The 13,382-nt window shown below is 35.1% G+C and overlaps 1 protein-coding gene across 1 annotated transcript; it reads right to left on the bottom strand.

The window, feature by feature from the left end:
- Window positions 1–100: 100 nt before the first annotated feature.
- LOC117908563 (peptidyl-prolyl cis-trans isomerase FKBP16-1, chloroplastic) lies at window positions 101–9,745 on the bottom strand. The gene is made up of 8 exons (XM_034822210.1): window positions 9,635–9,745; window positions 2,352–2,540; window positions 2,184–2,218; window positions 1,720–1,813; window positions 1,455–1,515; window positions 1,057–1,102; window positions 382–452; window positions 101–240 (listed from the first exon to the last, which is right to left on the bottom strand). Exons 1-8 carry the CDS (start codon window positions 9,691–9,693, stop codon window positions 163–165), a joined length of 633 nt encoding a protein of 210 aa, XP_034678101.1. The 5' UTR covers window positions 9,694–9,745; the 3' UTR covers window positions 101–162.
- Window positions 9,746–13,382: the final 3,637 nt, after the last annotated feature.

Here is a 13,382-nt window from a genome sequence, read left to right as displayed (position 1 = left end):
ATAAATTAAGAGTCCGTTTGATAATGATTCTAATAAGCGTTTTTAATATTTCTAATATTTAAAAAAATTTATCATTCAAATGTTAGAAATGCTAGAAACGTTTTCTAAAATCACTTTTAAACGCACTCTAAATCTTACAAAGCAAACTTTGGATGGAAAAACTCATAGTACTTTCAAGAGCTGCACTTCAAATACCAAAGGCTCTTTTGCATGGGAGAAAAGACTCCGCCGAGGCCCAAACTGCAAACAACCATAAAAAATTTAACACAGTATCAATGAAATCTGTATATGAACATGAATTCAGCTTCTCCTTTTTGTAAGGGAACGACAAGGCATTGAATTGCAGCATGGTGTAGATGGCTCCAATAAGAATGCACTAACCTCATCTGGTATTGGTTTTAAGTTTTCGTTTATGTATCCCACTGAAGGAGGTATCAATGCTCTCCTCTTTCCTGAAAAATGAACCACAGAAGAATAAATTCAGTTAAGTATGGAACAATATAGAGGGAGAGGGAGAGAGAGAGAGAGAGAGAGCTGGAGAGAGGAGTTGTGTTTTACACCCAATCATGCCAGCTTCATCTGACTGATAAGAGGGTGATGATTTGCAAAAACCAGAGGACATACAGAATCAATGAAGAAAAGAAATGTAAGCCACAGAATGTAAGTAAATAGGTTAGGTTGTTCCAGGAGCTTCATCCAAGCTATGATGGAAGATCGAAGTGATTGCCCTCACAAAAGGGATGCAAGGAGTAGACTAATTCAATTAAGTAGTTAGATTTTATGATGACAAAACACAGTGATCAATGTGTAATCATGTGGAAATTCATATTGAGACGGTTACTGCATGGACAAATGGTGGACAAAGACAGAAAAGGATGAAATCAACCTCCAATAGGTACAGTTAAGTGACAGCATCATCTCGGTTCCATGCCCGATTATGAAGCTCACCAGGTGGGGATCAGTTGGATTCAGACAAAGGGGGGAAAGGCCTAAACTTTTCGAATGAATGAAACAAATATAATCCATGTGTCAGGCAAAAAACGAGTTAGCACTTACCTCCAACCTTCATTCCAACCAAGACATCCTTTAGGCCCTTTATAGTCTGCCAAGATGAATGACTTATATGATAAGCTTCACAAGAAGACCTCTTTGAAGGGGTGTGATGGAAGGGGAAAAAGATTGTAAAAAGTAAATAAATAAACAAATAAAAATTTAATGGACTACATTGGCAGAAGGAATATTATTCTTCATGAATGGAAAAAATGTGGCTGAACCAACAGGGATCACTAGCAATGCTCTTCTTGTTTAACATACCGAATTTTGAAGCTCTTTAAATTGTATCCATATAGAACAGAAATGAATAAATTTTAACAATTGTTCCAACATAAGAGAGAATTTTCAGCATCAGCTATCTCAAAGTGCTTCAAACTCCACCCATTAAAATATCAATTTACCTGGTTTTCATCCAGAGGAAGTACAACAGGCATGCTTTCTCCACTGAATTGATCCACAGTACTAGATCAAATAAAAAAATAAATGTAAGTAGAAGAATATAATGATAAAGAAGGAGATAAAAATAACTAGTTTAGGAGCAAGAAAATAGAATTGGAAACAATTAAGTGATCAGCAATATAATACAACCCTGCCATGCTTTAACATGGAAAAATTGTCTTCTGGAGTGAGAATTTATTTCCTCTGCATATAAAACAACAGAAGTACCTATGAACAAAATACCCATTTGACCGCCGGCATACATAATTAACTTCAACCAAATCTCCTTCTTGGGCCTCTGGTCCATCCCCTTCAACCACATCTTGAAAGCAAAACAAAAATAAATGTATGAGTTAGTAATTTTTTTCTCTTTTCAATAAGAATGTATAGTACATCTTTGATGTTGATAGCCTCACATTTTTCTTCTACGAGAACTTCAATTAATAGAAGATAAATAGAAAAATCAAACAATAAGATACAAGTTTACCATGTCAAAGCTACACTCAACTTTTTTAAGATACTAAGATCACAATATCCATGACATCTTCACCCTAGTAACCAATAATGTTTATATCTAGTGGCTAAAAATGAATCAAGCCACTTACATTAAAAAAAGAAAAAAGAAAAAAAGAAAAAAGAAATTCACTACTTTCCTCATGTAAACATCAAGTGAAGCCTCTTTAGAATTTTACCTTGAAACCTCACTCCATTGGCAAGCTTCTGTGTCCTGAATACTTCAAATCCCATATAAAAATCACATATCAGAACTAATTACAAACAATGGGGCAGGGGAACTCAACATAATCTTCTTTTCCTCCAAGTTATAGAAAGAACAAAAACAAGCACATACAACATTTTACCGAATTACTTCAGGTTCCGTCATTTCGAGCATCGGGGCAGCAAGAACAGGACAAGCATATGATAACAAATGATTGTATCCCATAAACTGCAAAAATAACCTCCTTGGAACTCTTGTATCTGTTAGAGAAGGGAATTTGCCATGCAACTTCCTAGCTCCAGTGTTCATGGGACGCTCATTCTGCATACAACTGTTTTGTGTGAAAGTCATAGTAGTTGTCAATAAGCCACTCGACAACCAGGGTTCATAAAAAGGTAACTGTACAAAACAAGGACTTTTCAAAATGATATCAGAACACCTAAGTTTGCATAAAAGATATTGTTAGCTGATTTTCAGCAGCACAACTAGCCCCCCATGTATGCTGCATCGTCTTGACTTTACATAACTGAAGATAAATCATGAGTCATGTGTTTTCATTCATGTGGAATGAGATGGCTGGTTGTTAGAAATTACGGGTCTAATAAAGAATTAGAGTACCTAAAAGTAGGAAATAAATATGATGTATTGGATGGTTATGAATGCAAGCTGCTAAATTTGTCTAAACCTATGTTAATCTAAGCTCAACCAGAAAGTTTGAATTTTGGGGACCAGACCATAAGTTACAGATCCAACATTTTCTTGGCGGATTATTACTCAGCCGCATATGAACTTAGGTGGAGGCTCAGCCTCATAGTAATCAAGAGGATAACCCATACATGAAATGTAGGCTTCGGGTTGAACCAGAGTCAGCCTGAGATCAATTTTGGGACTAGTTTGAACCTAGCCCAAACTAGTTCATAAGCTTTTGGCACAAGGAGTGACTTAACATAGTATCAGAGTTCTGCTATATAGACATCTTGGGTTCAGGCCTATCTTTTAGTTCGTCTGTCCATTTGTTTGTCTACATTGGTTGCTTGGGACTGCACATGAGGAGATCTTAGCTTGGTGTGCATTGTTGGCACATTCCTTGGAAGCTTAAATTTTTAATACAAGTGGTGGTTTAACCTATCAAATATAGCAATGGTTGGCTAACATGGTATCAAAGCTTATTAAAGGCATTTGAAGGACAGAGAGAATGTTAAAATCAACATGTGCCAAGGCAATAAGTAGGCAAAAGGATGGCCTGTAATCTAACCAAGGATAGATCATAGATAGATGGGTCACGCATCAGTATTTGGCATCATGATTCAAAGTTCTTGGTATCAATCGAGAACTTGGTAGGTTCGAAGGTAGATGAGTTAAGGCATCTCGGATAGTACTGGGTGATCTGAAAATGTTAGTGTACTTACTTTTTTTATTGTTTAGACAAGTGAGAGAATAAAGGGTGCTTCCTATTTTTTAGGAAGTTAGTTTCTATTCCTATCTGCCAAGTTAGTAGAATTTCAAGGGCAGATCATTGCAAATTGTAGGTTTTATGGTTTTGATGAATAAAATGTAGTGCTTGAGATTGTTTCTTTCCTTTTATTAGTTTTTTTTTTTCATGGTATTAGAGCTAATATTAAGTTGAGAGAGTCAATGGTCAAAACAGCCATGACAGGAACAAGAAGAGTTGATGGTTCTGATGTTGCTTCTGGCACTTCTCAACCAAACTCTACAATTGTTCCCACTGCAATTTCTGAAAATTCAAACCATACTTCCATGTAGATCACAACCCACATATTAAATGGGGCAAATTTTTTGAAGTGGTCCCGCTTGGTGTTGATGGTGGTTTGAGGCAAGGGAAAACTAGGCTATTTGGATGACACAATTAAAAAACCAAGCACGGATGATCCTTCCTATCCGAGTTGGGAAGCTCAAAATTCAATGGTCATGGCTTGGTTAATTCATTCCATGGAAGACAACATTGCTGATACATATATCCTCTTTCCCACGGCTAAAAGGATTTGGGACACGGTGACATTAGCTTACTCAGACCTTGAGAATTCATTTCAGATGTTTGAGCTCTGCAATAAAGCTAGAAATCTGAGGCAAAGAGAGCATGACTCAATACTACACTGATTTGACCAAACTATAGCAGGAATTGGATCTTTTCAACTGGCCAGCGTGGAAAGACCCAGATGATGTTGTACTATATCGGAAGATGGTGGAGAGTGATTGGATATATGATTTTCTTGCTAGCCTCAATAAAGAGTTGGATGATGTTAGAGGAAGACTATTAAAGATCAAACCATTGCCTTAAATTGAAGAGATTTTTGCTGAAGTAAGACGTGAGGAGTGTCGCCGACGTGTTATGCTAGGAGGCTCAACAATTTCGACCATTGAAACCTTAACATTGGCTACTTGTGGTTCAAATAACCTTGCTAAGTCTAGAGGGAATAAAAAATGGTGCGACCATTGTCAGAAACCAAACCACACCAAAGATACTTGCTGGAAATTGCATGGCAAACCCGCTAACTGGACTCCAAGCCGATCTCGTGGCTGTGATGGTAAAGGATTTCAGGTGATGGCTGAATCTGAGACAAAGGCTACCTCTGAAACATCCACTGTTTTCTCTGAAGAGCAATTGGAGCAAATTCGGAAGATGTTATCTGCTTCATTGTCGTCCTCAACATCACTTATGGCAAAAAATGGTACCATTATGACTGTGTTTGGCGGTCTTCCGGAAAAAGGTGAGCCATGGATCATTAATTCCGGGGCAACGGACCATATCACTGGATGTGAAAAAATGTTCACAACATATGCACCGAGTCCTGGTAATCATCGAGTAAAAATTGCGGATGGTTCTTTTTCAGTTGTTGCTGGTGTTGGAACTGTTAAAATCAGTCCTAATATTAGCCTTCAGGCAGTCCTTCATGTGCCTAATTTGTCGTGCAATCTTTTGTCATTAGCAAAATCAAGAAGGATTTTAATTGTGTAGTAAATTTCTCTCCTTCTGTTTGTGTTTTCCAGGACCAGATTTTGGGGAAGAGGATTGGCAGTGCTAGGGAGTTTGATGGTCTTTACTATTTTGAGAGCGCATCTTCTATGGGTGGTCATGCTCAATTGGCTGTAGGAAATTCTTCTCTTTCTAGATCTCAACAAACAATGTTATTGCATTGTTGGCTAGGACATCCAAGTTTTGTTTATTTGAAATATTTGTTTCCTTCATTGTTTCAAAAACATGATTCATTTCGATGTGAAGTGTGTCAGTTAGTTAAGCATAAACGTGTTTTCTTTCCTCCCCAACCATATCGTGCTTCAAAACCTTTTATGTTGATACACAATAATATTTGGGGACCTTCATGCACTTTAAGTCTTACCAATAAAAGATGGTTTGTTACTTTCACAGATGATCACACACATGTTTGTTGGGTGTATCTTTTAAAGGAAAAATTTGAAGCTGGGGTTGTTTTTCAAAATTTTCATTCAACGCTAAAAACCCAATACAATGAAAGTATTAAAATGCTCCGTACCGACAATGATACAAAATATTTTAGTTCTATCCTTGGGGATTTTCTCATAAAACATGGAATTATACATCACAGCTCTTGTGTTAGCACACCACAGCAAAACGGTATTTCTGAAAGAAAAAACCGCCATCTTTTAGAGGTTGCTCGTTCTTTACTATTCACATCCAATGGTCCAACACATTTTTAGGAGGATGCTGTGTTAACTGTGTGTTATTTAATAAATCTGATGCCATCTCGTGTTCTGAAGTTCCAAACACCATTAAATTGTCTTTATGAGGCATACTCAGATTCACGGTATTTTTCAAACTTGGACTTTAAAATTTTTTGTTGTACTTCTTTTGTCCATAATCTCGATCCAAACCGAAGCAAACTTGATCCTCATTCTTATAAGTGTATTTTTCTCGAGTATTCAACTATACAAAAGGATTATCGGTGTTATTCACCAAAAAAAAGAAAGTATTTTGTGTCCAGGGATGTTACATTTTTTGAGAACCAACCGTTTTTTACCAAAAATTATCTTCAAGGGGAGAATATGCATGCAACAGATATTTTTTGGGATTCTTTGAATTCGTCTTCTAGTGCTGATTCAAATTCAAACTTGGGGTTATGGGAGTATTTTTGGGAATTTTCTCCTGATTTTCGTCCAACAAATTCTGTCAATTCAGAGTCAGTTTCTCCAATTCAAATCTGTCCAGATTTGTCAAATTCAAAATTCACCTGAATTTTCTCTTGGAGAAACTCCGAGTACAAATTCAAATATCAGTCCACCAATTCAAAATTCAAATCTGCCAATCATTCCATTAATTCAAATTTCAAATCCGACGCCTACAATCAAGGAGCTTCAATCTTAGGGAGGACGGCTACAGCCAATTGAGATAACCTACTCACAAAAGAAACATTTGAAAAATATGGAAATACCAGATGCTTCTCACAGCCAAGAATCCAACCCAGAATCAGGTATGGAAACAAAACAGTCTGACCAAAACATTCCAATTGCAGTGAGAAAAGGAGTTAAGTCCTGTACGCAGCATCCCATATCCAGCTATGTTACTTATGAACATTTGTCCGACTCTGTTCAAGCTCTAGTTTCCAACTTGGCTGTCGTGAAAATTCCAAATAATATTCAAGAGGCATGGGAGAATCCAGATTGGAGAAAAGCAATCAGAGATGAGATGCATGCTCTTGAAAAAAATTGGTACGTGGGAGGTTGTGCCGAAACCAAAAGAAAAGGTGTCAGTGGGATGTAAATGGGTGTTCACTATTAAGTATAAAGCTGATGGATCAATTGAGCAGTACAAGGCTCGGTTGGTCGCAAAAGGATACACCCAAACGTATGGCATTGACTATCAAGAGACATTTGCACTGGTGGCAAAGATAAATACCGTACGTGTTTCATTGTCATTAGTGGCAAACTTGGAAAGGCCTCTACAGCAACTTGATGTAAAAAAACACCTTCTTAAATGGAGACTTGGAAGAAGAAGTCTACATGGAGTTGCCTCTTGGATTTGATGAAGGAAAAATGGTAAAGTATGCAGATTAAAGAAGGCTTTATACAGTCTAAAGCAATCGCCAAGAGCATGGTTTGGTCGCTTCGCCAAAGCAATTCGGAGACAGGATTACAAGCAAACTTAAGTAGATCATACCCTGTTTTATAGACATAAGAATGACAAAATTACTATTCTTATAGCCTATGTTGACGATATAATATTAACTGGGGATGATGTAATTGAGATGGAAAGGCTGAAACAAAAACTTGCAACTGAGTTTGAGATGAAGGATTCAAGAAGCCTAAGATACTTTCTAGGTATAGAGGTTGCAAGAAACAAGACTGGAATCTCTGTATCACAAATAAAGTACGTGTTGGATCTTTCGAGAGAAAAATTGGATTGGTGGGATGCAAACCAGTAGAAACACCGGTTGATTCAAATGTGAAGATCGACACACAGGAGGCTAGTAAGGCTAGTAATCCAATAGATCGTGGGAGATATCAACGTCTGGTGGGAAAGCTTATTTATCTATCTGACACTAGGCCTGACATTGTCTTTGCAGTAAGTCGGGTTAGTCAATTCATGCATGCTCCAACTGAGGAACACATGGAGGTAGTTTATAGGATTTTAAAATACTTGAAAGGAACACTTGGCCTAGGTCTTTTCTTTGGGAAAAATGGTGAAAGAAGCATAGAGCTTATACGGATGTTGACTGGGCAAGAGCTATTGATGATAGAAAGTCTACTTCCGGATATTGTACTTTTGTTTGGGGAAATTTGGTAACATGAAAAAGCAAGAAGCAAACAATTGTAGCTAGAAGTACTGTTGAAGCGAAATTGAGATCAATGGCTCATGGGATTTGTGAAGTGTTGTGGCTAAAAATTCTTTTAGAAGAATTGGAGGTAATGGTGAAGTTGCCTTTAAGAATTTACTGTAATAATAAGATTGTCATCAACATCTCACACAATCCGATTCATCATGATAGGATGAAGCATGTTGAAGTTGATAGGCATTTCATCAAGGAAAAAATCGAGGATGGTACTATTTGCATGACTTATGTACCTACTACAAAACAAGCTACAGATGTTCTCACCAAAGGACTTCCAAGGCCATTGTTAGAAAAGTTAATAGACAGGCTAGGCATGTTTAATTTGTACAGTCCAGCTTGAGGGGGAGAGTTAGCGTGCTTACTGTTTTTTATTGTTTAGACAGGTGAGAGAGTAAAGGGTGTTTCCTATTTTTTGGGAAGTTAGTTTCTATTCCTATCTGCCAAATTAGTAGAATTAAAAGGGCAAATCATTGCAAATAGTCGGTTTTATGGTTTTGATGAATAAAATGCAGTGCTTGAGATTGTTTCTCTCCTTTTATTAGTTTTTTTTTTTTTTTTCAGAAAAATATGATAGATAAAAAGCTAAAAAATTATAAGAGAAAAATGAAAATTTTGACAAAATAATTACAATAGAGAGACTTTAAGAGTGCGTTTGGTAGTGATGTTAGAAAGTGTTTTTAGACTTTTTTACACTTGAAAATTTTTATCTTTCAAGTATTAAAAAACCTGAAAACACTTCCTACAATCGCTACCAAACGCACACTAAGAGTGTGTTTGGTAGTGTTTCTACTTGAAGTGTTTTTAGTGGAAGTGTTTTCTTTGAATTGTTTTTAAGAAAATCACTTATCACATGTTTTTCCAAAAAACACTACAAGTGAATTTTTTTTCAACCGTATAGGTGATTTTTCAAATCTTTAAAGGCATTTCCTAAATTTTGCCAAACACCTTTTTGTGCTGAAAGAACTTCCTAGAATCACTACCGAACAGACTCTTAACAAATCAATGAAAAAACATTCATCACATTTAACATTTTCTATTTTAAAAGCAAACATTCGGATTAGTTTGCAATAGTGTTGACAATTAAAAACTCCTAAAACATTAAAACACCCATTTTTATACCCAATACCAGTTTTTTGATAATTACTATACTGTAGCTTGATGAATAACAATTATTTTCTATTTAAAAAAATAATAAAAAGACAACTTCAACAGAAACAGGAACCCAAAAGACAACTTCCAGTGTGTCTAATTCAATGACAGTTTAATGTTGTTCAAGGACGTTTGCAAGTGATTTTGCTATAAAAATATGAAACTACGTGAAATGACCCTCGTCCAATTTGTTTCATAAATTTCAATGTCACATTCATGAACACCCAAAAGGAGAATCTCAATAAGCAAATGCCCAGATGGCATTCCCTCAAAAATCAAACCCCTGTGGTTCAAATTTCCAATCAAATTATAATGAATTGCACACAAATGGAAAAGAATCTTCACCCACTACTCCATACTGATACCAATGATCCAGAAACAAGTGAGGTTTGATTTAGGAGGTCAAACAATGAGATATCAACAAACAAAAGAAGAATGAGGGAGAAATTACCTGGGCGGTTTGAACAGGTGTGGAAACTGAACTACTGCTTGAAGTGAAGAAGCTTCCATTCTTAAGACGGGAGAAAATTTCACAAGTTGGTGGCAGGAATGGATAAGCAGAGGAACTGTGTATCTGGAAAGGAGAGGTTTGGGCACTTTGGTCCATAGATGGGCCTTGTATTGGGCTCATAGCCAACTGGTTTGGGCTACATTAGTAAATGATGGCTGCCCATCCATGCTCATGGCAGATGAAAATTGCCTTTTTCTTTTTTCTCCAGCAATAGTAGAAAGCCACAAAACAAGGACACAAGTGTTTTGACATACCTATTCACTTGCAAATTAAAATGGTATTAAAAAAAATATTTTACTCAATTTGGAAAGTATGCAATAGTTAAATTGGTCATATTTTTTTATTTAAACCCTAACTTGTTATCAATCATTTTTTGGAATATAGGAAACACAAAGTTCATATTTAATTTATTTTTTGGTGTAGTCATCAATGAAAGACACAAATCTAGAAATATTTGGAATAGGAGAAGAACTTCATACATATGAGATGATGATACAACTTAGGTCTTTATTAGTTAAGTCATTTATAAGCATCATGGATTTTAGATGATACATCTCTATCTTCAATCATTTGGAATTTTCTAAAAAATTTTAAGGTCATCCCAAATGTCACTTTTTATTAACAATAGACATCAAACAATTCATTTGAGAGGGTGCAAATGATTGCATGCCTAACTTGTTTATTTCCCGTTTCCCAAATAGGCAAATTTTCAAAATCATCTTTAGGTTTTGGGTTAGTTAAAACAAGTTCCAAGTTTACTACGTCAATTGCATTGAAAGAATCAATTTTAGAGGTGTCAAAATGGGTTTAAACCGGTTAAAACATGTCAAGTTTATTATGTCAATTGCAAAAAATACTCTTTCTTGACATCTTTTAAAGAATACTCCATTGAAAGAATCGATCTTAGAGGTGTTAGGACAAGTGTCAATTAGGAAAGTCTTCATTTTTTTAATAAAAATATGATCTACCTTATAATTGTTGGAAAAATAGGCCTCAAAAAATAGGATTAAGTTAGAATTGATCAAGCCCAAAACAAAACAAATAAGAAAGAAAATTTGAATTAGGGCACTTATGGGTTAGGTTGAGATGTGACAATCACTATCCTTAAAGTAGATATGCTCTCCTTGGATATCAAACACAATGCAGAAGGGAACTTTTGGGCTCAAAAGCTAAAAACCTTGCTTTAAGTGAACATCTTCTGCAAGGAATAGTATAATTCGAACTTTTGGATATTCCTCCAAATGAAAGGATGAAGAGAATATAATTAGAAAGCAATAGTTCCCGGTATTCAGGTGGTACAATGGAATAGGGTATTGTAGTTCACAGAATGCATGGGGAAATGGAAGTTATAGTATTGCCATGGTGGCTAGCACGAGAGGATTGCTTGCTATGTCACAAGAGCAATGGTGGCTAACATAGACAATGGTAGGAGTAAGGAGATAGCAGTCTAGAGAGGTGAGTAGAGTAGATGTGAAGAGAGGGTTGAAAGAGTTCTCAATTTATAGGTTAACAACACCTAAATGGTCACAAGCCATTAAAAGGCTAAACAACTACAGTATTAAAACCCAAACAACATAACCATTAAGGTAGAACGGTCAAACCCATTAAGCCCTATTAAGCTTAAATGGCCAACTAAATTAATTAGATTAATTGGCCTAATTAAAATTTTTTTAAAAAAAAACAACCCGAGGAAAGAAATTAATTCTTTCTTGTTTTACCAAAATTCAAATTTAAATACCAAAACCAAATTTAAAATTCAAAATTAAAACCTAAAGGTAATTTAATTTTTGGTTTAACAAATTCAAATTTAAAAACCAAATTTAGAATTTAGAAATAAAATTTGATTTTGATTTCGCAAAAGGTTATTGGACTCGTACACACATGTAAGTGGGAGAGGAGTCCCCACATAGGATGTGTGTGCCGTCATGCATTAAGGGTTTCCAATCCAAGCCCCCTTTGATGTGTGAGACTCCTCGTCACCACTCCTCAACCCCATGAGAGTAAGGAATGTGAAATAGCATATATATATATATAAAAGTGTCCATCTCTTTTCGATGTAGGGTTGACACTTTTGCTTTTTTCACTTTAAAACACCAAGAGAATCGGAATACTTACTTGAGTGTGCTAAAGAGCACAAAACACTCAGGTTTGCTATTCATGAGAGAAGATTTCTTAGTCACTCAATTTCCCTTTCATTGAACTTTTTAGCTTTAGAATTGGTTGTTGCACTCTTTTAGAGGGCTTCTTTAGAATGAGCAGCATATATATGCTTAGTCAATTCTTACTCCTCAATTTTCATTATTTTGATCAAATGAATAAAGTTTTCTAGAAGCTTCCAATGATTCTCTTTGTTGTCCCTTGACTTTTTATTGTAGTTGCACCACAAACCATCTTTATTAATGGTTGATTAGGTGTTTTTATTTTCCTATACTTTGTAGTAAATTTACTATTTATATTTTGTTATTCCTAATTCATAATTGGCACTCCAATGTTCAATTTGTTTGTAAAACCTTTGGAGTGACTATCAAGCATTACTATAAAGAGTCCTAGCTTTGCCCTTATTGTTGAGTTAGTCAAGATGATTTCCTACAATTTGAACACATACTTGGTCATGTCCCACATTTAGACTATCCAAGAATTTAAAGATTCTCTTTCTTTCTTTATATTTCTATAATCTAGCAACATCTTCAATACACTTCATTTTGAGATTTAGTAATGGCCTAACTCTAGTCATAGTCTATTGTATTATGATACTTTATCATAGACATGATCCCTTATTTAACAGTTGTGATTTTTTATCATGATTTCATAGATTTTAGTAACATCTTAGACCTTCGAGAATGTTCGTCACATAGTTTCTTAGATTTCCATTCCTATGGTTAAGAACATTTAAGTGCCCCTAATGTCAAATTGCATAGAATTCCAAAATTAGGACATAATCATTGAAACTTCTTCATCCCAAATGTTAAATTTGGAATTATAAAGGATAAACTCTAGTTTAGTTAGGTGACTTAGATTTCCTTTACTTACCAAGAAGATTCAAATTAGTTATGACCAAACAAAATAATTTCATGTTCAACTGGTAATATGGTTTAAGATTTTGATGCTCGCTTATAAGCTATTGATAAACCAAAACTTGGATTTTACGTTAGAGATTTTCAAGATGGTTTATTGAGTAAAAGATAAATTTGTAACCACACACAACAATTCTAAAATTAAGGAATCAAGAATAATTATTACATGGAAAAATAGGGGAAAAAATAAGTAATTTCCTAAATTTGAGTGTTGACTTCCCTATTATCCATAAGGTTGAGTTATAGTGTAAAAAGAAAAACTTATTTGATAGTAATTTTATAAAACACTTTTAATTTTTATAATACTTAAAAAAATTTATCATTCAAGTATTAGAAATGTTAAAAACGTTTTCTATAATTACTTTCAAACGTACTGAAAGTGTTTTGAAACAAAGTTAGGAATAACCTCTTAGATTACTTTGATATTGAACTTTGGTTATATAATAGTTCCGAATCAATCCATTTTAAAACCATTCGTAACTCAACACATTATAACTTATTCAAACACGAGGACTTGTTATAGTTGAAAATTTCCAAGGAAGAAAATTCTTTATTAATATTTCGTGAACTAAAGGAGATCCAAGACATTCAAAATTTCAAAGGACAAAAAGGGC

The sequence above is a fragment of the Vitis riparia genome, chromosome 19 (assembly GCF_004353265.1).
Source record: "Vitis riparia cultivar Riparia Gloire de Montpellier isolate 1030 chromosome 19, EGFV_Vit.rip_1.0, whole genome shotgun sequence".
NCBI classification, from domain to species: Eukaryota; Viridiplantae; Streptophyta; class Magnoliopsida; order Vitales; family Vitaceae; genus Vitis; species Vitis riparia.
This window is presented reverse-complemented; position numbering and strand designations above follow the sequence as displayed.